The sequence below is a fragment of the Rhinopithecus roxellana genome, chromosome 3 (genome assembly GCF_007565055.1).
Source record: "Rhinopithecus roxellana isolate Shanxi Qingling chromosome 3, ASM756505v1, whole genome shotgun sequence".
Taxonomy (NCBI): Eukaryota; Metazoa; Chordata; class Mammalia; order Primates; family Cercopithecidae; genus Rhinopithecus; species Rhinopithecus roxellana.
In genome coordinates this window covers 70,449,079-70,476,156 of record NC_044551.1, presented here as the reverse complement: position 1 = coordinate 70,476,156, position 27,078 = coordinate 70,449,079, and the positions used below count along the sequence as shown (strand labels likewise).

Below are 27,078 nucleotides of genomic sequence, written 5' to 3'. Positions count from 1 at the left end.
TTTTGGGGAGGGGGGGTTGTTGCTTTGTACCTATGCTTGTAAAACCTACTTTATAATATATACATTAAAAAGTCACATTTTCTCCTAATAAAATTGCTCCTGGTTGGGAAGATGGAATTAAGTTTATCAACAGCTCATGGTCTACAAAGTGCAGCTTCTAGGTGCTCCACCACTGAGACTAATTTGAGATAGACCACTGGAAATTCCCAGATGGTCACAGTCAGGTATATGGAAACATGAGGAGAGTCACAAACACAACTTCATGAAGTCATGTTTATGAAACCCTATCTAGAAGAAATCCATCTGAGTCAAGACTCATCTCTTTTAGTCTTTGCTTAAATGTCATTGCTATTCAGACCACTCAATTTAAAACAGTGACCCAGAACTCCGCTTACTCTGCTTTTCTTTTTTTAAAAGCATTTATCATCTTTTAATATAATATATAACTTATTTATTAATGATGCTGATTGTCTGCCCTCCCCTCTAGAACACATGTTTCATGGGCAGAGATCTCAGTCAGTTTTGTTTGGCAACATATCCCAAGTGCCTAGATTAGTGTCTGGTGCTCAACAAATGTTCACCAAAGGATGAATTAAAAGCTACAGTTCACCCATGCCTAAATGGATTGCTCTGCTAGGTAAAGCTGGAGACAATTTTCTAATTAAAATCATTACTCCATGAGGAATAATTTGACTTCCTCATATCATTATTTTACTCAGGTATCCTACAAATGTAGCAGGGTTAGATTCCTCCTAATGTGGTCCTAGAGAGAGAGAACGTACATGAATCACAGAGCAATGAAAGGGGGCTGTCAAAGGCTTTCAGAAATCTCAGCCACCCATAAATGGCCCAGGACAATATTAAGGGCATAGTATTAGAGTTATTTCTCTTTCTTGGTTCTCTAGAGGTCCAGCTAAGCAGTCTAAGATTACTAGTTCTCAAATATGTTTTCAAGTGAGCAGGGTACAGAATTGGAAAAGATCCACAATGTAGGCCTGATAAATTCCAAGACATCCAGCCAAACAGGCAGTTTCCAGGGGCAGCAGGTTACTGTTACTCTCTCCCTCTTCACTGAGGGTGTAAATGTTAGAGAGAAGCAACTGCACAAGCCAACAGACCAAGGTCCGATTGCTTTCCAGGGAGTCCAAGGACACCTCACCTCTATTCCTGTTCACATCCTGTACCATCCAGAGCCTTTACACACACATATAGCTGGTTAATATACGTTCTTAGGGAGAAGCATATTTACCCTCCTTTCACGCCGAAACAGGGAGAGGCAAATAAGACCCCTTAAACTAAACAGAGCCCCATGCACTGTGGCAATGAGAAACCAAAGCAGCCAATGGGAGGCCTGTGAGCAATCTGACTTAGGCAGAGGATACTTAAGGCTCAATTACCCTAATACCAGTTATTAATCAACTACTACAAGGATTCTAAAACACGAAATGCAGAAACAAAATTTAAAGTCAAAGGTGGGTGGGCCTTTTTTGTTTATTAATATTTATTGTGTGTGTTTAGCTAACCTTTGTAAACTTTGCAGCTAATGCGGCTCCACACTTTATCCTGTCAAGGAAATGCATCTTATAGCAGAGAGCTGGCTACCTGCCAAACCAAACAATCCCTGAGACTGCGGCAGGGCTGGGAAGCAAGCTGAGCTGCCACGCTGCTAACTTGTCAAACATACATACCGGGCTTTGCTTAACAACAATGCGACACGTGCCTGCTAGAAGCCTAAGGAACCATCATCAGAAGACAGATGAGCTATAAATACTTAGAAAGAGTACAATCCTTCTATCAACCAACCACCCCAAACTTTCTTCATCCTGTTCTTGAAGAAGTGCTTCTTTACTGGGAGTGTGACATACTCAGACCTATGGATTTACTGAGAAATATAGCAAATAAAGCATAGAGAGCACATTTGAATCAAAGGACCAGAGAACCAGTCAGGAACATCAAGACATGAGATCTACGGAATCAAAGAGAAAGCCCTCACATTGTATCATGAGATTCAAATAGCAAAAGGCCACTGCAGTGCAAAGAACTAGGGTCTGAAATTAGTCTGCATATTTTAATAAACTGATTTGCTTAAACAAATTGACAAAGTGTTTTATTCTTACACTAATCTACTTCAATTCCCAAAACATGTGGGTTCACTAATGGCTTCCTCTAGCTGTCGAAGCTGACCTATACATTTCAGCACAAAATTAAGCTTATTCTTTTAAACCAAAGCCCATTTTCATTTTAACCCTTTAATTTGGTAGTGGAGGGTAACCACAAATTTGCCCAAAAATAAGAGACAAGAATTGGAATAGGAGACCATAAGCATGACTAGAAGGAGTTACAAGACCTTAATGTGTTCAACGGAGAGATTTTTTTCTTCCCTGCAGAGAGCAAAGAAAAAAGAGAGGGGTAGGCCGGGGAGAAAGCACGATGTCGAGCTAGCAGTGTCAAAATTCCAAAATAGGAATTTTGGAATTACCCCTTAGCAAAAGTGAAAAGGCCACAAAAATTTCCAAATAATTTATTTCTGTGGTTTTTTTGTTTACTTTTAGAGAAACCAGGGAAGCAAATAAGGGGAGGAGGAGAAGGAAACCAAAGAGAGAAATGATTTACATTTTAGGACATGGTAGAAAGGGAACTGTTAGGTACTGGAACTTTGTATTATTTTATATAATTGAGTCCTCACAACTACTACAAAATTAATAATCTCATCCCACCTCACAGATGAAGAAACTGAGGTTGTAGAGAGTGGTAACTCTCCCAAGGTCACATAATAACTTGCACATAGAAGAGCTTGGTCAGTAAGCAGGTTTCTCCAACTCCACTGTTCACTCCCTTACTACTTAACCATGCAAAGCTCTATTTGGAAAGATGGGGAGGAAAGGAGGTAGCAGACATTTAATCATATCCAAACTCACCTAACCCAGTAGAAACCTTAGCAAGTTTGTATTAAAAAGCAGGAATTACTAAAATCATTTACCAAAAAAAAAGCCCATTAGTTCCCAGTTCACAAATGTTACTATAAAAGAAATCATGCCTGCGTAACATCTTAGGGATCTGCGATGCACATATCTAAACACCGCCCTTATTCTACATGCTAAAAGAAAGCCAACAGCCTTCATAATTTTATACCTTAAACATGATTATGTTGAAACCCCATTTCCGGATCCTCCACAGCTGCTGACCCATAATGTAAACCAAACTCCATCTGGTTTTTTCATGTTTGGTTTTTGTCATACAGTATCATACAGTATAAGAATGGATAAGGTAAGGCCATGATTCCCTGAACAAGCATTTTTCACAATTTTCAAATGAAAAGCCTGACACCTGACCGTGAAGGAGACTGTCACACAATTTTGCAGACTTGTATAGAGGCAGTCTTAGAGTTACAGACATCCTCGGGACTATCCAACACATTTGAATGGGGGTGTGTGTGTGTGTGTGTGTGTGTGTGCAGATTCCAGACACTAAGAAAGCAGATCCAGATGTGAACCCAAAACAAATAAAAAGAAAACAGATAAGAACAAAAAAATACTGGAGAAAGAACTTTCTTCAGATTTCCACAAGCCCAAGATTTTCTTCACAGAGAAAGAACAACTATTTCTATATTAAAATATTGGGCCAGGGAAGTATAAGAGTAAAATGGGAATTGTTTCAACTTTTCCAGGCTATTTTTCCTGTCTTTGTTCCTTCCATTCTCTCCCAAAGCCTTGCTTTTCTCAGACTTGGGATGGCTTTGCCGTATGCATGGGCCACAAGACTTGGCTTCATCCCTCTAAAGTTCAGGAAGCAAATATGGTGAGTAAGCCCCAGTCTCCAATAACTAATAGTCATTAGCACCACCTGATCTCTACAGACATCCCCTCAACGGAAAAGTTTAAAGGCAGACATTTTCTCTACACATCTTGCTAAGTGAGCATATGCCTCTCCTTTACCCCTCTTCTACATTCCCCCAGTTCCAAGGAAGCTCTACCATGGGCCAGACTTGGGGCAACTGTCTTATTTTTTTTTTTTTTTTTTTCCAGAAATCTTCTCAATCTTCTCCCTTCCCTATCCTGAAAAATTCTCTACTAGGCCAGACAGGAGTGCAATGGTGAAAAGAAAAAATGCCATAGTATTTTCATAAATGTGGGGGCTGCTGCAGAAAAACCAAGTAAGGGAAAGTGCTGCTTTGCACCTGTCATACATATTTGATACAGATGTATAGATTATGTGTTTTAAAAACTGGCATCTAATTATCAAATTAATTCCCATCAAACTCGTGAAAAATGCTTTTACTAAAATAACTAATTTACAGTCTGTGCTATAAAATAAAGATAACCACTAAAGCAGCAAAAATCTGGAACCTAGTAGTCATCCTTGGCACTAAATGAATCCCATCTGTATCTGATAATAAACCTGCCTAAGAATTTCATCACGAGAAAAAGTTCTCAGAGAAAATGGAAGGTCTCTTGGGAAAGAAAATTAAATACAATGTTGTTCACCTAATTCAAAACAGTAAAAGTCTGCTTCAGCCCTGTTACTTGAGAAGAATCTGTGAAGGCAAAGAAGGCACAAGTAATGACTGAAGAAAGTCTGGTAATTATTCTTATTAATGATAGTCTGTGAGCAGGAAACAAACAGGAGACTGAGAACAGGAGTCCACAGGGTGAGTGACCCAGGTGGGTGGTCATCCTACAAGGCAAATGACCCCAGAGGTCCCACCCCAGGGGATCCACTTAGATGCAGCAGAGCTTCCCACTGGTGGGCACAGAATGGGATACCAAGATATGGTAGGTGTGTCAAGATATGGAGCTCATGCCTAAGAGGAGCCTCAGGCACTGGGGCCTCAGGCTAGTCATTTCTAGAGAAGAGGCGCCTCATCTGTTTATATGAGATATTATCATTTATTATGGAGACCAGGTTGTGAAAAGGCATGAGAAGCACCTCATGTCTATTTCTGATCACTTAAGACCCACACTGTAAACCAAACTCCACCTGGTTTTTCTATGTTTGGTCTACACAGACCCGGGCTCCTTTACATTTCTTCATTTATCAACAGAGATAGGCATAAAGATAATGACCACCAATCCTGTGTTTATATATATAAAACAGTAATGCATGAAACTTATTAAATCTCTAACTGCTAGATAAAAAAATATATGTAATCAGATCTTGGAAATCATTAAGTATGTAAAACCAAGAAAACACAGGAAAAACTGAATCTTCCTGTATAGACAAACTACACAGGATATGTAAAATATTATTTATCTTACTATAGTACAGGTAAAGATGTTTTAAATATTATACTTTTATTTAGTCCTTTGGGGGTGTCACAACCCATCCTCCTACAAGACCATTATCTATCATTTCCATAAAGGAAAAATACTGTCCTGGGATACATTTTAATTATAGACCTTGTTCTTCCCCACACTATACATACTTGTGAAAGTTTGGCCAGAATTCTGATACAACAGCTGGAAAACTTGTTACCAAAGATCATTCATCAGATTCAGGCTGAGGGAGAAAAACTGTCAGAAAATCCTACAAGACATAAAGTCCTTTACTTGGTCCCTCAGTGGGATGTGATATGGTGCTAGGGTTAGACAATGGAGCTCTAGTTATTACTGTATTATTTGTTTACACATTATGAAAAGAAAAGTATCATTCTGAACATTTTTAAACATCTACAAATCAAGTTCTCTTTTTTTACATTTTATAGAGGAAATATGTTTCTCCCTGGTGAATAATATTACCTAATAAGTAAATATAATAATATAATAAATAAAATTAATAAGTATTACCTAGTGGCTAATTCCTTATCTAGCTCTGCCATTCATGGCAATCATGTCTACACAAGTTTAAATACCTATTAAATAAATGTAAATACTTATTAAATAAAATATCAAACTCTTGTGTAGAGAAGGGGGGAAAAAAGTTCCTGTTTAATCAAAAGGGATACACTGACTATTTCTATTGTTTCGAAGGACTACAAATAGAAGCAGAAAAACCTTCATTTGCAAATGCTGGCACTACTAAGGAGTGGATTTTTAAAATATAGCTTGTTATGGGGTTAAATGATACTAGGAAATGGATAAACTATTAAACTGGATAAGCCCTCCTTTTGGTCCTCATTCTTTTGCTCACGAAGTCTAAGATAGCACGTGATTGGCCCTTCATCTCACATTGTAACTTCCCAAATGAGATCATTGTTAAATAGGTGGTCATAGGAAAGGACGCTTCACTGCAGGGTTTGAATCTGGATTCCTACAGTAAACGTTATTTCAAAGAAGAGAACATTGAATAGAGAATCTAAAAAACTGCACCTGAATCAAGAATGTGCTAGTTACAAAAAATTTATAAAGTTAATTGAGGCCAGGCATGACAGCTCACTCAGCACCTTGGGAGGCTGAGTTGGGTAGATCAACTGAGATCGGGAGTTCAAGACCAGCCTGGCCAACATGGTGAAACCCTGTCTCTACTAAGAAACAAAAAAAAATTAGCTGGGCGTGGTGATGCATGCTTGTAATCCCAGCTACTTGAGAGGCTGAGGCACAAGAATCACTTGAACCCAGGAGGTGTAGGTTGCAGTGAGCTGAGATCACACCACTGCACTCCAGCCCAGGCAACAGAGCAAGACTATGTTTCAAAAAACAAAATAAAATTAAATTAAAAAAAAAAGAGATAATAAAGATGAGAAAAACAAAGTGATAAGTACTATATCACATCAGTATTTGTCCCGTATTCTAATGAAGAGTAGTGATTAGACTTCTGATAAAGTATCACATTCAAAGAAATAACTTTTGCTTCAAAGCACAGAGTACAGGTTACAAAATACATCCAGGAAACATATCATATTCATTAATAGTGTAAGAATCAAAACAAATTATATTCAGTGGAGTTTAAATTACCAATATTTTAAGCATCTGCAGTAAATCTGTGTTTCCTCTAATGAACCCAAAACCTGGTTATTTGTAGTAAATCTGAAAAAAGGATCATCTAAAGTTTTAAGAAGTAGACAATTAAAATAAATGCATACTTCTTTCATCAATTCTAAAAGAAAATGTGGCCGGGCGTGGTGGCTCTTGCCTATAATCCCAACACTTTGGGAGGCTGAGGCGGGTGGATCACAAGGTCAGGAGTCCAAGACCAGCCTGGCCAAGATGGTGAAACTCCATCTCTACTAAAACTACAAAAATTAGCCAGGCATGGTGGTTGGTGCCTGTAATTCCCAGCTACTCGGGAGGCTGAGGCAGGAGAATCACTTGAACCCAGGCGACAGAAGTTGCAGTGAGCTGAGATCATGCCACTGCACTCCAGCCTGGGCGACAGAGTGAGACTCTGTCTCAAAAAAAAAGAAAAAAAGAAAATACATGCACTGAAATTCCAAATTGATTTTTAAAAACTATTAACCAAAAAATAAAAACTTGAGAAGGTGGTAAGGAAAAGGACATTACAGTTAGTCCCAACAAGAATGTAACAGAATAAAATGTAATAAAAAGTAAAGCAAAATTCATAAATACATCTTCACTGAGCATCTACTACGTGCCATGCATTATGTGAATAAACATTAGTAATATGATGATGCCCTTACCACCCACATGACACCATCAGCCCTGAGGAGACCCTTACTTCAATTTGGTCACTGGAGAATTTAGAAATGGCTGAGAAGAGAGTATCAAAGACAACATAAGTGTGGAGAAAACAAGATCCACAAGGAAATGTTAACAAACAAAAAAGAACAAAAGACTAAGTTTGGTTCCCTCAGACAAAGACAAGACTGAACAGTAACTTTATAATCTTCAAGGAAACAGAGGATATTAACCAGCTGTTCTCCAACTCCATGAGGACCAGAGCAAAGGATGTAGGCTCTAAACATGAGAATGTGAGGCTAAAAGCAAAGAAAAAAAATGATCTGACGGTGAGGGATTTCATACATAGAAATGAACTCTTTAGGGAAGTTGTAAAATCTGTTAAGTCTAATTTTTATACAGGAGAGTTATGTCATAGTGCGCAGGTAGGCAAGAGGAATGAGCTCTGGAAAATAACACTGAGAAACTGAGCCAAGTATGCTTAATACCAATGGCAGCTAATTAAGCAAAAGCCAGTAGCTCTTCCTTGTGGCATAGCTATGTCAAGGGAACATACCACCCAAGTAAGAGAGGTGACTCATTCTAGGATCAATGACATTATTTTATTTCCTACCATATGAATGTCCCTCCAAACGTGTAGCTAACTTAGAAGCTTCCTCCTAGGTAAATCTGCTATAATCCGTACTGCTTCATTTTGTTTTTTCCATCACCATTGTAGACAGCAGAAACATACTCCATTCAGTCTCTCCCTCTGAATGTTGTTTAAAAACCAGGGCAGAAGGCATAGGGTACCTATCTGAGGACTCTGAAAAGTAAAGAGTAGTAGGAGGATTTGGGAAGAAGTCCAGAATTCAATGTATCACTCAAGCAGAAGTGAGTTACCATTTCCCCAACTCTAGTCTCCACCAATAATAATAATTAAAAAATAAAAACAAAAAATCTATGACAAACAAAACATCAACATTTTAAATAAAGACAGGATCAGTCCAACTGAGTTTTCCTTTTGCCTTAGGCTGTAATACAGCTTGGCATAGCACTGTTACTGATCCCATTTTTATTTAAAAATTTGGTATTTTATTCATCATAGATTTCTTGCGTTTTTTATATTGTTGCATTAAAATGTTATTTATCTTGATTACTAAGTGTTTTAGCGCCCCTCTAAACTTTGTGATTGAGGAAGGCATCTCACTTGCCTCACCCTAATCCTGGTCTTGTCTGTGGAAATATTGTCTTTCACAAAACCAGTCCCTGGTGCCAAAAAAGTTGGAGACTGCTGATTCATATGACATTCTTGAAACCGTAACACAATAATGTTGGAGAACAGATCAGTGAATGCCAGGGCTTAGGAGTTGGGGGTGGAAGAAGGGGTGAGTGTGTAAACTATAGAGGGATAGCAAAAAGGAGTTTTTAGGGGGTGATTGAACTGTTCTGTATACTGATTGTGTTGATGGTGATTACATGAATATGTACATGCGTTAAAAATCACAGAACTGTGTGTTTTCTTAAAAAGGTCAATTTTACAGTATCATAATTTTTTAAAATAATAAAAAGGAATCAGCACTAAACTAGTTCCTGTCATCTCCCCTACCTGAAAACATGTTAAGATTTTATGTCATAGATATTAACAGTTAAACCACCATGAAATCTGAGATATCTTTTCTCTTTACTCTCGTGTGCCTACAGATAAACATTCAACTGTATTCTTCAAATATGAAGAACAACTGTTCTGGAACCTTCATAATATAGATACCTCTAGGTGAATTTAGAGATGGCTGAGAAGAGTATCAAAGAAGTAATTTAATCAAGTGTTATTGATGCTGGCTTAGTAGGTAAGTCCAGCTGAATTCAAGTTTCCATTTAAACGTGTGTGCTGCTTGCTTTAGGAAATTCCCCAAAAAGGGTTTAAGTTTTTCAAGGTGGTCTTGTAGTCCAAATTATGAAGGCAGCAAAAATGCAATGTTGTTTTTCACCATATTCCACTGGCATCTCTTTTCTCCAGTGATGAAAGAAAATACTCCTAGAGATACTAGTACTAAGTGACCACTGCACTTCTTGACAGTAAAACACTGTCCTAATAAGCCATGCTAGAAGTTGGCTTTTGATCCTGGAAAAAAGATAGGGCCAGAGAAAGAAACATGTACTGGCAAATTTACACTAAAACTCCATCATTTTCTACTTACTCTCAGTTTTCCTATCAAATATTCATACATCTTGGAAGACCAAGAAACAATCAGTGTTCTGAGACTTCACCTTTCTGTTCTCAGTGAGCAAGTGCTCCACACACCTATGTTAATTAGGTATACCGTCCTATCACTTGGCTGTGGGCAAATATACATATTTTATTAAATACAAATATGCTACTCAGGCTCCCTCTAGGATATGCATTGTTTAATCCTCCTTTAAAAAGTGAATTATAGTAATATTTCATTAACCTGGTATCACGTTATTCAAAATAATACACATAATTCAAAGCAAATGCTATTCCCTAGTCAACCAGCTGCCTGATTGCTCTATAATAAAAATCAGATAATGGAAAGCTAGTTAATTCAAAGCCCATTTTTTCCATTTCCTTGTGTTTCACATTAAAGAGGTTTCACTATATTTTAGAAGGCAGATAAATGCCAAATGTAGTCTTTCAAGTTTATTTTCAGTTAGCATTTGCAGTGCTGATAGCTCAAGTTCTCTCTGTATACTACTACTCCTTGTATGACTCTGGGCAGAGACAATGCTTGACTCCTTTATTTTTAGAAACTTATAAGGAGGTGCAATTCTGCCTGAGTTGGGACTTTATATCAGTAAAATAGACGATTATTCTATTCCCAGTAAGAAATGAAAGAACAGATGAGTTCCTCAACTCCTTCAGAGTCAAACTTTCACAGGTATAGTATCATTAATTTGTTTGAAGTGAATTCCCAGATCAGCTATATCCACATTCAAATGTAAGAACAAAGATACATTCCAAAGCCAATTCTGAGGATTTCTGAAATATCCATTAATTTGAATTATCTTTCTGCTTCCCTCCCTAAGTACAAATAATGGAGACTGACCGTAGTCTGAATGGCCAGTATGTCCCTTACACATTATAAATTAAGATAAATAGCTAGGTTCATAAAGGGTCTATTATTTCATGGCTCTTTTTATCCATTTAGTCTTCCTCTTCAATCTCTCTGAATTTAAAACATCAATATTCTCTCTTAATAATAACACAAAAACTTTTTTTGTGAAATGAAAAGTGTTAACACATTCATTTCCAGAATATACACTCTTTAAATTTATGTTATGCATAATTATGTTACATGTATAACATGTGTAATTATACATCACATACAAAATGTGATGTATAACATTTACACCACGCCAGGCCTTTTCAATCAACCTGAAAGTGTTAGCACTTTCATTTCCAGAATATATGCTTTCTCAAACTATAGAGTTAGCCTCTTGAAAACAATGATGATCATAATATTTCAAATTGACAGAAGACACCAAATACTTCATATTTTGAGTTTTCTTTTTTAGAGAACATGAATGAGGCATGCATATTATACATTTCATTTCTCACAGGAAAGGGATATTCTGAAAAACAAGCCATGATAGAAGGAAGTAAAAACGTAAGATTATCCTTGTTCTTTACTATCTAAAAAAATGTCTTAAAGAAAAACACATACTATCTAGAAATCAAAAATGAGGTTTTTTTCCTTCCTTAAAAGACCTTTACTATCATATTTCTTATGTTAATATTAGGATTTTCAATCAACTTTAATTAATGTATGTATGTATGTATGTATGTATGTATGTATGTATGTATGTATTTATTGAGATGGAGTCTCACCCTGTTGCCCAGGGTGGAGTGCAGTGGCACCATCTCAGCTTACCACAACCTCCACCTCCCAGGTTCAAGCTATTCTCCTTCCTCAGCCTACTGAGTAGCTGGGATTACAGGCTCCCACCACCACACCCGGCTGATTTTTGTAGTTTTAGTGGAGACAAGGTTTCATCATGTTGGCCAGGCTGGTCTTGAACTCCTGACCTCAGGTGATCCACCTGCCTTGGCCTCCCAAAATGCTGGGATTATAGGCATAAGCCACCATGCCAGGCCTTTTCAATCAACTTTAAAATGTCCAAGGCATATTAGTTGAAAATATCAAAGCATATTTCCTTTTCTGTCACTTCAGAGGCCATATGCTAGGTTATGCTAGATGTTATATAGCAGTGTTTTCAAAAATAAAGGTTTAGTTTTTTAATTGTTTCTTATCCTCATTTTGTTCAGCCAGTATTTACAAAAATAGAGGACTCTCACCAAAGTACCTAGGCAAACAAACAAATTAGAAAAGAAGTTAGGCTCAGGTATAAAATTCCTGGCTTTTTTCCTTTCCTCCTTTTCCCTCTTTACCCATGGGAATGCCTGCTAGCTCTGAAATTATTGCCAAAAGCAAATGAGGTGCAGAGACCATGAAACAATATCAGGTTAAAACAACCTGATTAACCATGCTTAAGTTAAAAAATATAAATGGTAGTATACTGGTACAATTGCATAAACCATGTCCCTTGGTTTATACTAGTTAAAAAGAAAATTCTATTAGTCATTTCACAATAAATTATCATTTGATGAAAAACTACCAAGCTAATAATATTATTTCAGAGCATTTCCCTAAATACTGGCTCTTAAGAAAAGCTTAAAATTTAATAATTTCAGCTAAATAAAATTAATTTTAAAAACTGACATGTCATCGTCAAGTTGTATTTTATCCATTCTTTCTTTCCTATGCTTTTATTATATAAAACAGAGTAATGGAAGCCCTTTATGTAATACATAAAAAGCATAACGTACTGTCTTACAAAAAAAAAAAAAAAAGAAGTGAATTTGTAAACTCAAGGTTCAAGTTATATTCTGGAATTCATCTAAGAGGCCAAGCATACTATTCAAATCACAAAGAATTAGATAATAAATGAGAGGGGGGAGAGAGAGAGAGAGGGGGAGAGAAAGAGAGAGAGAGAGAGAGAGAGAGAGAGAGAGAGAGAGAGAGAGAGAGAGAGAGAGAGAGTGTGTGTATTAGTCCATTCTCACACTGCTAATAAAAATACACCCTAGACTGAATAATTTATAGAAGAAAGAGGTTTAATTGACTCACAGTTCCACATGGCTGGGGAGGCCTTACAATCATGGTGGAAGGTGAAGGAGGGGCAAAGGCACGTCTTACATGGCAGCAGGCAAGAGAGCAGGTGCAGGGGAACTCCCCTTTATAAAACCATCAGATCTCAAGAGACTTACTCACTATCACAAGAACAGCACAGAAAAGACACGCCCTCATGATTCAATTACATCCCACCAGGTCTTTCCCACAACACAAGAGGAGCTACAATTCAAGATGAGATTTGGGTGAGGACACAAACAAACTATTTCAGTGTATAATTTGAGGAAATGCAATTAGACTACAAGGGAAATGTCTAAAAATTTTAGCAGAGTTGTAAAATGTGTGCAAACATTGTATGGTGAAACAGCAAATGTTAAAGAAATATATACCATCTCGCAGCAAACAGACTTGAGAATCTCTACACTGAATATAGAAAGGAAATTTTTCAGAGAATATGACAATGCAGAGAACAGAATTAGAACAAGTTTTGGGTTTTTAAAAAACTTTGTTTCAAAAATAATTATAGAAAATGCCCTTGCTGTAATTTTAAAAAGCTATGTTTTTGTGAAGATACTTTTTAGTTAATAGGAATAACTGCAAAGATCGTTAACATTTTCTGACTGAAAACAATGTTTGGCTCCATATACCTATACTGAGCCTGGTGTTCTAGAATATAAGCATGTAGGGGTTTATTCTGTTTTAGAAGACAGCGTGGGAAGAGCGTAACCAATCATATGTGTTCAGTAAATGAACACATCTAGGACAGACATAATACCATCACTGTCTGTCTGTGCCTTAGTCAAATAAGTACACTACTAACTGCTGATATTAAGAATCTGAGATGCTGCCTTTTATGCAAATTAAAACACACAGTTAAGTTCCTTACTACCGTGGAGTGTGGTATTTCCAACACAAAATTATAAAAGAGGTGTCTTTTGGCTCTTCTAGCAAAATGTTCACCTTTTATTCATTCCAAGAAATTTATTTATTTATTTTTTTACATTCCAAGAAGACGTAAAACTTGGGACAATAGGTCAAAGGCACTGTTAAAAGCCCCTTTATTTAACATAGCATTCTAATATATAAACAGAAAAATGATACTATTTGATGTTAACAATAACAATAAGCCCTCACCCTCACTGAATCAACAATTTAATAGGACTCCTCAGGGGGTGTGGTTTTGTTCCTATTTGAAGTTCTCTCTTCATCCATCTATTAAAATAGATCTCATAATTTGTCTTCTGACTTTTTAAAGATGATTCAATATTGTATGTTCTGTTTATTTAATGAAACTTCTCCTTTCTTAGCTTCTTCTCATTTTCTCGTCTCTTAAATGATGATGCTTCTTACGGCTCATTTTTCTATCCTTTATTCCCTTACCTTAACCAAACCATCAGCAATCAACATTTCAACTATGCACTAAAAATGTTTTTACCAAACCTGTCCCTTCTTTCTCTTATGCACCAAACTTATTAAACCATCTGCATATTGAGTATCTCTACACAGAAGTCCTATAGGTATTTCAAGCTCAACATATCAAGAGCAGAATTCACTTTCTTCCAAAATTTGTTTTATTTTATCTCTATGTATTTTTATGTCAATGAACATTCACCCAGTCTCCCAAATTATAAATTTCTGGCTTTATCTACACAGACTCACCAAATCTTATAAAACTAAACTTTATATTTCAACAAGAATTAACCATTTCAAAACTTAGATCCGAATGTGTCTTCCTTTGCTTTGAAGAAAAAAAAAAAAAAACAACACAACATAGTCATTTTCTTATTGTATACAAGACCAGTTTTACCTTTCTGACTCTAGATATCTCTCTCCTGCCTCACTCTCCAAAGACACACCTATGATCTACAATATGCCTTACTTGCACTTCCCAAGTATATCTCTCACTCATTCAATGAATATTAAGAGCTATGCACCAAGGATACTGCAGTGAACAAAAAGTTTCTGCCCTGTGTGACTTACATCCTGGTAGAAGACGACAGACAAAATCAAACAAACATACAATATATGAGGGGCGGGGGTAAGTACTATGGAGAAAAAGATCTACCTATAAAAGTAACACAGAGAACAAAAATGTATCACACTATGAGACACTGATTTTTCCAGCAAACAGCATGTTCTTCCTATAAACTACAGAAGCCCAGCATGTCCTTAAAAGTGCAATCATATGTCTACATTCCTTAATTTATTTACACTTCAACTTAAGCTACAATTTAAAAATACATCAAGTGTGATACTGAAATGTACAGTCATTTAGAGGCATAGTAGAACACAGCTTATATCTGGAACAAATGATTACAATAATTTTACTTTCTGAGATGAAAGTTGATAGATTCGATTGTTTTCTTTGATTCTAGTGTTTTAGTTGGCTCCTAATACACCCAGAAAAAGCAATGTGAGTGCTGGCACCTTTCAAATTATGTCATGAGATTAGAATCTATTAAACATAAGTACTCATGTAGAATTAATCTCATTGTTATTTCACTTTTCCTATAATACTCTAACTATACTGTGGTTTTACATTCAGAACCTGCAAATTAAGACTTCATAATAATACTAGAACATTAGAGACAGGAGTTTTTTGCTGGTGATTTAAAAACAGTTGTTCAATTGTCTGAGTCACTTAAGTGCATAATATGTCTCAACTGTTTACCAAGAGCTGAAACAACTGGAAAAACCTACATAAGAACATTGTTTAAGATACAGGACATTACTAAAAGATCTGACAATGAGCCAAAGAAAATGTACACAGACATTAATTGGCCTGTTTCATACTGAGAAAATTACAATGATTTGCCTTACCATGTAAATAATAATACACAGTTTAAAGGAAGTCAAATTTTCCTCTGGGAATTTTCATTCTTATTGTATAACATGTGGCTCCAGTCTCAGTCTCAGGACATGAACAAATGAATGAATGAACAAGTGAATGCTGGTGTTTTAGTGTTCATATAAATCTGTGAAGAAAACTAATTTTTTTTTTCAAGTGTAGAAGTTAAATCTGAAATGTTTTAAATTTCCAAATAACTAAATAGCAAATAAGTTCAGTGCAAGCTGAGCCTGACTTTAATGACTACAACCCACACAAGCAGAGTTCTGTCAAAGTTTTCATGGTTTCAAGAACAATGTTAAACTTCGTCACTTCTTAACCTTTCACTTTCGTCGACAATCCCTAGATCCTCACAAACATGCCCATTGTGGGATGCTCTTTTCTGTATTCTACATGATGATCATCTTCTTCCCTCCTCAATTTGGTTGGTAGAGAGGGGGAAACATCTCAGGCCCAGCTGAAATTACTACTAAAGTGTAGGCCCATAGGAAACACTGGGTTGTGGAAAGGGATAGGGTAGATCAGCAGTTCACAACATACTGATAACTCCTATGCTAGAGTGAAAAGCAGTTATCACCGTGCTCTCAGGGCCAGGGCTTATGTTCTACTTAACAAACAAAACCAAAAGATGGGTAAGAGGAAAACTTTACGTATTCTCAAGGCTGAGGAGAAAAGAATATACGTACCGCATCTGTGATGTCTATTTCATACACCCTTTGGAAAGTCCTACGCTCAAAGAAAACAAGTTTGCCACTGCCACATCCTCTTTGAACAGATGTACCAGTGACTATGAGCTTATCATCTGGACTGAAACAGCAATCAGTCCTACAGAAAAAAAGCGTTTATGAGTATAAGCTTATGACCTCCACAACAATCTAGCAATAATTAGTGAATTAAATAAAATATAAACATTGCTATAATAAGAGCTAACTCCTGTATAGGGCTTATGAGTCAAGCACTTGCATTAATTTGTTTAATCATCGCAATAATCCTATGTGATAGTTATTATCCATATTTTACTGATGAGGAAACTGAAGAAAATAATTTAATTACACCTTGCACATGGCAACACAAGTAAGTAGTGCAGCTGGGATTCAAACTTAGGCAGTCTGACTTCAGAATCTGTGCTTTTCAGCTTCTACATTGTAATGTTTTTTAATGTAAAGGGAGTGTGAAAAAATTAATATAGACATTAAGAGTGTCTACAGACAGATATATATATGACTAATGTCTAAGTAAAATGATTATTTTGGCCATTTTTTTAAAAACTATTTTTACTAACACCACTACCATCACCCCCAAATAATTTGAGTTATGTCAAGTTGAGCACCATGAAATGAGCCACAGGTTGCACTGGTGGAACCTAATTGATGGCTATGACTCCAAGGCTCTTGTTGTTAGCAGTCTGGCCATCGCTTGCGACTAATCTAAGACATGACCCAAACAAGTTATATAGTTAGCATTACTTGCAGCAGGTATAATAGCTCAAAAAATTGTCATCAGTTATAAACTCACGTTTGTTTGTTTTAACATAAAATGCCATGGGCAGCGGACCATGTTAGAGTTAGTACCGCATTATCACAGTTTCCTTCACTTGACACTTCCATTATCTTCATGCTCTTCTCTGTTGATCATTATTTCATTTCTACCACAATAGAACAATTTGCCTAGGTAACGACTATAGGACTCAAAGGTCAAGTTTTACCTCAGCTCCTTCAAGAAAATCTTTAAAAGTTTCAGGGGCCAGTTTAGTAGATTGGAGATAACAGTGTTCAGCAAGACAGTCTGAACAAGTGAAGCATGCTGAATTACTGATGTGAATGATTTAAAAAATGAGAAAATGAGCTGTACCATAAATGCTCAGTAAATATTAAAAACTGCTTTGATGGTATTAGAGCTCAGTGTTTTTTTTTTTTTTTTTTAGACGGAGTCTCGCTCTGTCCCCCAGGCTGGAGAGCAGTGGTGCAATCTCGGCTCACTGCAAGCTCCGCCTCCTGGGTTCACGCCATTCTCCTGCCTCAGCCTCCCAAGTAGCTGGGACTACAGGTGCCTGCCACCAGGCCCGGCTAACTTTTTGTATTTTTAGTAGAGACGGGGTATCACCATTGTTAGCCAGGATGGTCTCGATCTCCTGACCTCATGATTCGCCCGCCTTGGCCTCCCAAAGGGCTGGGATTACAGGAGTGAGCCACAGCACCCTGGTTGACTACAGCTCAAATTTTTAAAAACCACAAATTTTAAAAAGCCTACCTTGCCATTTATACAATATTAAAAGAACAACTGAATTTCTTAAAATATATTTTACTACCCCAAGACTTGTGCAGTGCATACAATACACACAAACACATGAATAAATCAAATACATAATTTTAACTTCAAAAAAGTGAAGTCTGAAGAATGTGCAAAATATATATATATATATATATTTCAAAAAACAGATTTTGATCACTCAAGTCTCTTTTCCAGAAGATCTAAAAGACATATGATATAAATTAACATTAAGGTAAAAGTACTTCTTTTCCATTCTTCTATGCTGATCAAATACTTAAAATATGCTACTTACATTGGGAACATGGTGGGAAGACCTGAGGCTGAAAAAAGTGGCTTGTTAAATTGTCGGATGTCCCATAATTTTAATGAATCGTCACCTGACACAGGAATGAGGGAAAAAAAGACAGAAAAGTGAATTGTGCAAAAAGAACTCGCTCCCAGTTTAGAGTCTGCTACACTTAATGTATAACTATAAGGAAGAAAGGGAAGGGGAAGGGGAGAAAGAGGGAAGAAAGGAAGAAAGAAGCTAGATTCACACAAGCATGTTTTACTTTTTTAACTGTTCAGAGAGCTTGAAAACAGCAGCCGCAAGAACAGTTGAAAGCTATTTGATAATGAATTGGGCTTCCAGAAATTACTTTCCAGATAGATGCAAGCTAGAAGGAACCCTGGAGAATCTACTCTAAAGTATGATATTAGAGCAGATGGTAGTTCCCCTGTGGTGTATTTGAGCATACATTATTTCTTGAGAAGATTTTAATTTAACAACTATCAGGACTGAAAATAGTTCAATTCACAACAGATTCCTTTTCCCACTGGTGAGTAAAGCTATCCATTAACATTAATAAGGGTGAGCCATGTGATTCCCTTCCCTCCAGTGTAATTCTACCTATAGCTATCATTCTTCACTTTGCTGGGGGAGTACAGCTTTACCAAGCCATTTAAAGAATAATGAATATTTTTAAAGAATCACTTTTTGTGCTTGTTTTGGCAGACATATACTAAGACTGGAACGATACAGAGAAGATTAGCATAGCTCCTGCACAAGCATGACATGTAAATTTGTGAAGCATTCCATATTTACTTAAAAAAAAAATTTTTAAAAATCCCTTTTTAATATTTCTATAGGGCTAATTCCTGAACAGAACAAAAGCCAAACTCATATAAATAACGTTTTCGCTGTTCTTTCTCCCCAGTGCCCACAGCTGGGACCTGCCTCAACCCCTTGGGTCCAATAAGGAATGAGAATCAGGTACAAGTGAGGAGAATAAAGAGTTCAGTAAAAATCCCCATTTTTACAGTGAAGCTTCCTCTGAAACCCAACTTTTGGCAGGTGCACTAATCCACAACTGGCAGCACGCAGGGCCTGCTTGTACTGGGAGAACTTTGTAAGGCTCACCTTTGGAATGTTACTTTATTGCTTTTAGTCTTTCTTTTTTTGAGATGGAGTCTTGCTCTGTCACTCAGGCTGGAGTGCAGTGGCATGATCTCAGCTCACTGTAACCTCAGCCTCCAGGTTCAAGTGATTCTCCTGCCTCAGCCTCCCGAGTAGCTGGGACTACAGACATGCGCCACTACATCCAGCTAATTTTTGCATTTTTAGTAGAGACAGGGTTTCATCATGTTGTCCAGGCTTGTCTCAAACTCCTGGCCTCAAGTGATCCACCTGCCTAGGCCTCCCAAAGTGCTGGGATTACAGGTGTGGGCCACTGCACCCGGTCTGCTTTTAGTCTTTAAAAAAAGGTTACACATCCCCACAATCTTCAAATAATAAGAAAACATTAACCTGTATTAATTCCATCTAATCCAGCAGGTTATGCAGCTAGCAGAAGCACCTTGTGACACCCTGAGGTCTCTGCTGAATAGACTTCTACCTGCCATACTGTATACATCCAGGAAGGAAAATGATGGAATACAGTATACATGTGGTATTGACCAATTAAGTTATCCAAAAACTTGTGTGTGTGTGTGTGTGTGTGTGTGTGTGTGATGGAAGGGAAAGGTAAGAATTATCACCAAAACGGCTTTGACTGAAATAGAGTTACTTTTATACTTCTAAGGGAGTAATTATCGACTGGGTAATTACTCAGTTGAGTAATTATGGGCTCACCTATTTTATCACCTGTGAAGAATTTTCAAGCTACACTCTCCCTTTTTTCCCCTCTTCTCCCCTAACTCCACCTCAGAGACTTGGATATACCATCCCAAAGATGCAAGAGTGGATGTAAGAATTCCTAAGTGGAGCACTCATCATTTAAAAACTTTCCCAGGGGATTCAGATACACTCTTGGGATGAGAACCATTGTTTTAAAAAAAGAATATACAGAATTTTAATTGGGAGTCATCTCTGAACTCAAGTAGCAGGTTAAAATTGATGGACCAAAATACATATTTTGTACATATCCACATTTGCCATGTGTATCATAGAGAATTACATGTATATGTACTTTGATTTTTTTAAGTTATGCAAATGAGAGTAGTTTAGATATAATAGTAAAGTTTCCCTAAAGAGAATCTGAATGAGTTCCCAAGGGTAAAAGGACAGGGACTAGTTAAATTGAGGGGAAAGCTGTGCCACTTCTCTTGCCTCTCTCTTCACTTCCACTATCCTTTACACTGGGTTGTAAAGTCTTTCAGGAAAAGGATTCTGTCTATGATGTTTACAGTTTATACCCAGCACCTAGCATAATGTTAGCTCATAGTAGATGTTCAATATACAGTAGTCGAGTGACTGAATAAATACCTAAATATAGCACCATTAGATTCACCTGCCTAAAATGTAGCTCCTCCCTTGGTCTACAGAATAAAGGCTATATAAGGCCCTCTGTAGCATAGTTCCCACCTACTTACCATGCTATTAGTATTTCTTTTCTTTATGTGATATTTAAGACCCTCTGTAACATGGCTCCAGCCTACTTACCATGCTATTTTTCTCTCCCCACAAATGGGTCTATAGGAAAATCTTCAGCTATGTCTCATACTCTCCCATAATGCTGCCTTCACTATTCTCCATCTCCTTCTATCAATACACAAACTATCTATGTGATAAAGATTTAGCAAAAAATTAGGAAGCTGTATCTAAGCATATGCGTGCGGATAAGTAAACTTACAATATGACCATATAGAACCATTTTTGAAAATCTCATCTAGACATAGACTTTTTTTAAAAAAACCAAATTGGGTTAGTATTTGAACTGGGGAAGAAAAAAAAAAAAAGCAATGGTCAGGCAACAAATAGAAGACTTTGAAGTACCAGACACAGAATTATAAAATGGTATAGAAAGAATCTAGGTGATCATCTATAAACTTCCCAAGGTAGAAGCAAAGATCATTTTTGTGGAGGCTTCAAACTCTTACGGAATTTGAATCGAAATGAAAAACTTAGGCAAAAAATAAGTAAATATTTAAACTTTTTACTTGGTAATTTTTAATACAAACAATGTTACAAAGTTGGAAATGTATTTTAATGAAGAAATCAGACTGGCCAAGGTGTATTAACAAAAATCACAGCAAGCTTTACTAAGCACTAGGGTATTATTGTCATATTTGTTAAAGATGATCATTTTATATGGAGAAATACATCAAAAAAAAAGTTTTTAACCTACCTCCACGAGAGGCAAGGACATTACCATCATAGGAAAAAGTCACGCAAGAAGTGTCTGTGCCTGAGTCATGAGCCTGTTTATAGTGGAACTTAGGATGAACCTATTCACAAAGACAAGCAAAGTGTTAACATCTCACCTGAATTCAGAAGAGAACACTTTTGTGGCAAGAACATTTCACTTTATCATGATGAAAATGATACACACCTATAAGCAAAGTACTAATTTCACGTGATTATAACTTGCTTTAAAAAAAAAAAAAACAAATGGCTTTTCAAAATATCCATTTGCTTTAACAAAGAACAGAGAAGGTAAGTCCTAGCAGGAGACATTTTTCCAGATTGCCCTAGCAAGCTCTGTATAAGACAAGACGACAACACTACAATAACTTCTTCATATTATGCTTATAAAGTTATTGGGTCAATTTCCTGTCTTTATCTGAAAGAGCAAATATAAATCAAAATTACAAATTAGCACATTATTTATTTACCCCAAAATATTTATTGTATTCCTAGGATATGCCATACACTCTGCACATGGTTGGAGTTCTTGAACTATCCTTAATGTGCCTGTGGAATGAATAATGATAATAGTAACAGCAGCTAACCCTTATACAATGCTTGTCATATCCTAGGCACTGTATGTCTTCCCTATCTTGCCTATTTAGTCCTCACAATCACTCTGTAAGTTAGGTTCTATTATTACCATCTCCATTTTATAGTTTGAGAAACTGAGGTACAGAAACTTAAAAACCTTGTCCAAGGCCACACAGTTTGTAAGTAGTAGACCTGAGGGTTTGAACCCAAAAAGACTATTCTTAAGTGCTGCATTATAATCCTTCTCTTACTGATCTATCTTAATAGTATTTTTACTTCTAATGTTGTTTCTACACAGTTAATGACTTGTGATTCTACTACACCAATCTTGCCACTCAGTATGACTCAGCAACCAGCACAAGGTACTAGAAGTCAATTACCTCAAAAAGTATGGTCTACATGAACAAAGACATTTAGTCCATTAAAAACTTTGTCCCCTACATAGCTGTCATTAGTAGAGTAACCTCTATAATAGCTATGTGTGCGTGCGTGTGTGTGTACCTGCGTATGCACACACACATGCCAGGCTGGCTAATTACACAATGGTTCTGGGCCATTACCAACTTTCTTAGGGTAATTCCATAGCGAAAGACAGGGGCACTGCTGGTAATGACACAATGTGAGTCCCTCCTGGGAGCCACAGGTATGGTAAAGCAAGTAAGCTCATCTCCATTGTTCTAGTAGCAACCCTTAATGAAGAATGAGTCACAAAACAGAGCTTGTGCACTTTGTCCTCCAAATAATATCCCTGACACTCAGTCCCTGGGCTTACACCTAAAAAAATCCAGTAATAAGGAGTACACCACCTTACAAAAGCAGGCCAGTTCATTAAAAATAATAATAATAATCTGCATATACTGAGTGAAAACTGGCTTCTCAGTTCTTCCCCTGGGTAACAGTCTTAGAATTTTATATTAGTGATCATGCTTCCATCTTTCATAAACACAAAGAATTCATTGATTCAATTTTTTTTTTATTGAACATCAACTGTATGTATTGCAGACATTCAGTTAAGCAGAGAAAACACAAATCAGCTGAGATAAACACAGCTTCTCAAAGACTGGGCAGTCCCCAGAAAGGATACAGATAAGCACACAGAGTGACAAGTGCTACAAATGGGGAAATACAGAGTAATATGTAAGCACTGAGGAGAAGGTCCTAACCCAAACTTGACAATGAGGGAGAAAAGAGGGGCAAAAATAAAGCAGAGACCTAACAGATAAAGTAAAAGTTAGCAGTTGCAGGAGCAGGAGGTGAGGGCAAGAAAGAGTACTTCAGTCAGAGGGTACTGCAGTGTGGTAAGCCGAATTTTTACCCTTGTGACCTCTGCCCCCTAGTGTGATGTCCATGAATACCTTATATGGTCAAAGGAGCTCGGCAGGTGTAATTATGGTTACTAGTCAGCTGACCTTAAAACAGGGAGATTATCTTGGATTGCAGGTGGGGTTGAAGCAGTTGCATGAGCTACAGTGCCGACAAGAAAGTCACAGAAATGTGATGGAAGAGGAAGTCAGAGAAATTTGAGACATAAGAGGTGTTTAACATGTCAGTATTGGCTTAAAGATGAAGGGGGCCACATGTCAAGGAAACAGGGATCTGAATCCTGCCAACAACCATCGAGCTTGAAAGAGGACCCTGAGCTCAGATTGAGAGTCACATACCAAGGCAATACTCTGATTTTAGCCTGGTGAAACCCCGAGAAGAAAATCCAGCCACACTATGCCAGACTTCTTACCTACAGGAATTGTGAGAAACCAAAGGCATTGTGGGGAAATGATATGAACAGGCCCCAGATATCAAGGCTGTAAAAGGCATGGGTTGGATCTGTGTCCCCACCCAAATCTCATGTCAAATTTTAATTCCCAATGTTGGAGGTGGGACTTGGTGGGAGGTGACTAGATCACAGAGATGGCTGCTTATGAGTGGTTCAGCACCAGTCCCTTTGGTACTGTCCTCATGATAGTGAGTTCTCATGAGATTTAAAAGTGTGTGGCACCTCCCTCCCTCTTCACTTGTTCCTGCTCCTGCCATGTGAGATGCCTCACTCTCCCTTTGCCTTCCACCAAGACTGTAACTTTCCTGAGGCATCCCCACAAGCCAAGCAGATGCCAGCAATATGCTTCCTGTATAGCCTGCAGAAACATGAGCCAATTAAACCTCTTTTCTTTATAGATTATGCAGCCTCAAGTATTTCTTTGTATCGATGGGAGAACAGACCAATATACCATATTAAGAAGCTCAGATTTTATCCTGAAGGCAAAAGGAAGCTGCAAAAGGAGTTTAGGCAGAGGCGTAGCATGACTAAACTTGCTTTATTATTATTATTATACTTTAAGTTATAAGGTACATGTGCAGAATGTGCAAGTTTGATACGAAAGTATACATGTGCCATGGTGGTTTGCTGTACCCACCAACTTATCATTTACATTAGGTATTTTCCTAATGCTATCCCTCCCCCAGTCCTGCACCCCACAACAGGCCCCAGTGTGCGATGTTCCCCACGCTGTGTCCAAGTGTTCTCATTGTTCAATTCCCACCTATGAGTGAGAACATGCAGTGTTTGGTTTTCTGTCCTTGTGAGTTTGCTGAGAATGATGGTTTCCAACTTCATCCATGTCCCTGCAAAAGACATGAACTTATCTTTCTTATGGCTGCATAGTATTCCATGTTGTATATGTGCCACATTTTCTTAATCCAATCTGTCACTGATGGACATTTGGGTTGGTTCCAAGTCTTTGCTATTATGAATAGTGCTGCAATAAACATACGTGAGCATGTGTTTTTATAGCAGCATGATGTACAACCCTTTAGGTACATACTCAGTAATGGAACTGCTGGGTCAAATGGTATTTCTAGTTCTAGGCCCTAGAGGAATCGCCACACTGTCTACCACAATGGTTAAACTAGTTTAAACTCCCACCAACAGTGTAAAAGTGTTCCTGTTTCTCCACATCCTCTCCAGCATCTGTTGTTTCCTGACTTTTTAATGATCGCCATTCTAACTGATGTGAGATGGTATCTCGTTGTTGTTTTGATTTGCATTTCTCTGATGACCAGTGAAGATGAGCATTTTTTCATGTGTCTGTTGGCTGCATAAATGTCTTCTTTTGAGAAGTGTCTGTGTTCATATCCTTTGCCCTTTTGATTGGGTTGTTTTTATCTTGTAAATCTGTTTGAGTTCTTTGTAGATTCTGGATATTAGCACTTCGTCAGATGGGTAGATTTTCTCCCATTCTGTAGGTTGCCTGTTCACTCTGATGGTAGTTTCTTTTGCTGTGCAGAAGCTCTTTAGTTTGATTAGATCCCATTTGCCTATTTTGGCTTTTGTTGCCATTGCTTTCAGTGTTTCAGTCATGAAGTCCTTGCCCATGCCTATGTCCTGAATGGTTTTGCTTAGGTTTTCTTCTATGGTTTTTATGGTTTTAAGTCTAACATTTAGGTCTTTAATTCATCTTGAATTAATTTTTGTACAAGGTGTAAGGAAGGAATCCAGTTTCAGCTTTCTACATATGGCTAGCCAGTTTTCCCAGCACCACTTATTAAATAGGAAATCCTTTCCCCATTTCTTGTTCTTGTCAGGTTTGTCAAAGATCAGATGGTTACAGATGTGTTATTTCTGAGGCCTCTGTTCTGTTCCATTGGTCTATGTATCTGTTTTGGTACCAGTACCATGCTCTTTTGGTTACTGTAGCCTTGTAGTATAGTTTTAACTCAGGTAGCATGACACCACCAGTTTTGTTCTTTTTGCTTAAGATTGTGTTGGTAATGCAGTGAAGAAAGTCATTGTTAGCTTGATGGGGATGGCACTGAATCTATAAATTACTTTGGGCAGTATGGTCATTTTCACAATACTGATTATTCCTATCCATGAGCATGGAATGTTCCTCCATTTGTTTGTGTCCTCTTTTACTTTGTTGAGCAGTGGTTTGTAGTTCTCCTTAAAGAGGTCCTTCACAACCCTTGTAAGTTGTATTCCTAGGTAATTTATTCTCTTTGTAGCAATTGTGAATGGGAGTTCACTCATGATTTGGCTCTCTGTTTGTCTGTTATTGGTGTATAGGAATGCTTGTAATTTTTGCACATTGATTTTGCATCCTGAGAGTTTGCTGAAGTTGCTTATCAGCTTAAGGAGATTTGGGGCTCAGATAATGGGGTTTTCTAAATATACAATCATGTCATCTGCAAACAGGGACAATTTGACTTCGTCTTCTCCTTACTGAATACCCTTTATTTCCTTCTCTTGCCTGATTGCCCTGGCCCAGAACTTCCAACAGTATGTTGAACAGGGTGGTGAGACAGGGCATCCCTGTCTTCTGCTGGTTTTCAAAGGGAATGTTTCCAGTTTTTGCCCATTCAGTATGATATTGGCTGTGGGTTTGTCATAAATACCTCTTATTGTTTTGAGACATGCTCCATCAATGCCTGGTTTACGGAGAATTTTTTGCATGAAGGGCTGTTGAATTTCGTTGAAGGCCTTTCCTGCATCTATTGAGATAATCATGTAGTGTTTGTCTTTGGTTCTGTTTATGTGAGGGATTACATTTATTGATTTACATATGTTAAACCAGCCCTGCATCCCAGGGATGAAGCCGACTTGATCATGGTGGATAAGCTTTTTGATGTGCTGCTGAATCCGGTTTGCCAGTATTTTACTGAGGATTTTTGCATCAATGTTCATCAGGGATATTGGTCTAAAATTCTTTTTGTTGTTGTTGTTGTGTCTGTGCCAGGCTTTGGTATCAGGATGATGTTGGCCTCATAAAATGAGTTAGGGAGGATTCCCTCTTTTTCCGTTGATTGTGATTGTTTCAGAAGGGATGGTACCAGCTCCTCTTTGTACCTCTGGTAGAATTTGGCTGTGAATCCATCAGGTCTTGGACTTTTTTGGTAGGTAGGTTATTAATGATTGCCTCAATTTCAGAGCCTGTTATTGATCTGTTCAGAAAATCAACTTCTTTCTGGTTTAGTCTTGTGGGGGGCTGTATGTGTCCAGGAATTTATCCATTTCTTCTAGATTTTCTAGTTTATTTGCATAGAGGTGTTTACAGTATTCTCTGA

General features: G+C 37.5%; 1 protein-coding gene and 1 non-coding gene across 4 annotated transcripts in view; one reads left to right on the top strand and one right to left on the bottom strand.

The window, feature by feature from the left end:
- WDR70 (WD repeat domain 70) overlaps window positions 1–27,078 on the bottom strand; it is a 377,836-nt gene that overhangs the window by 40,054 nt on the left and 310,704 nt on the right. For 2 of the 3 annotated variants that reach the window (XM_010367672.2, XM_010367673.2), the window contains exons 11-13: window positions 21,428–21,527; window positions 18,115–18,199; window positions 16,238–16,376 (exon numbers count right to left, since the gene is read on the bottom strand). The exons of the other annotated variant lie outside the window; for it this stretch is intronic. In XM_010367672.2, the coding sequence (XP_010365974.1) occupies window positions 16,238–16,376; window positions 18,115–18,199; window positions 21,428–21,527 (324 nt within the window). The remainder of the gene's footprint in view (window positions 1–16,237; window positions 16,377–18,114; window positions 18,200–21,427; window positions 21,528–27,078) is intronic. 3 annotated transcript variants of the gene reach the window in all.
- LOC115896597 lies at window positions 18,803–18,906 on the top strand. The gene has a single exon (XR_004056516.1). It is a non-coding gene; the product is annotated as a U6 spliceosomal RNA (small nuclear RNA).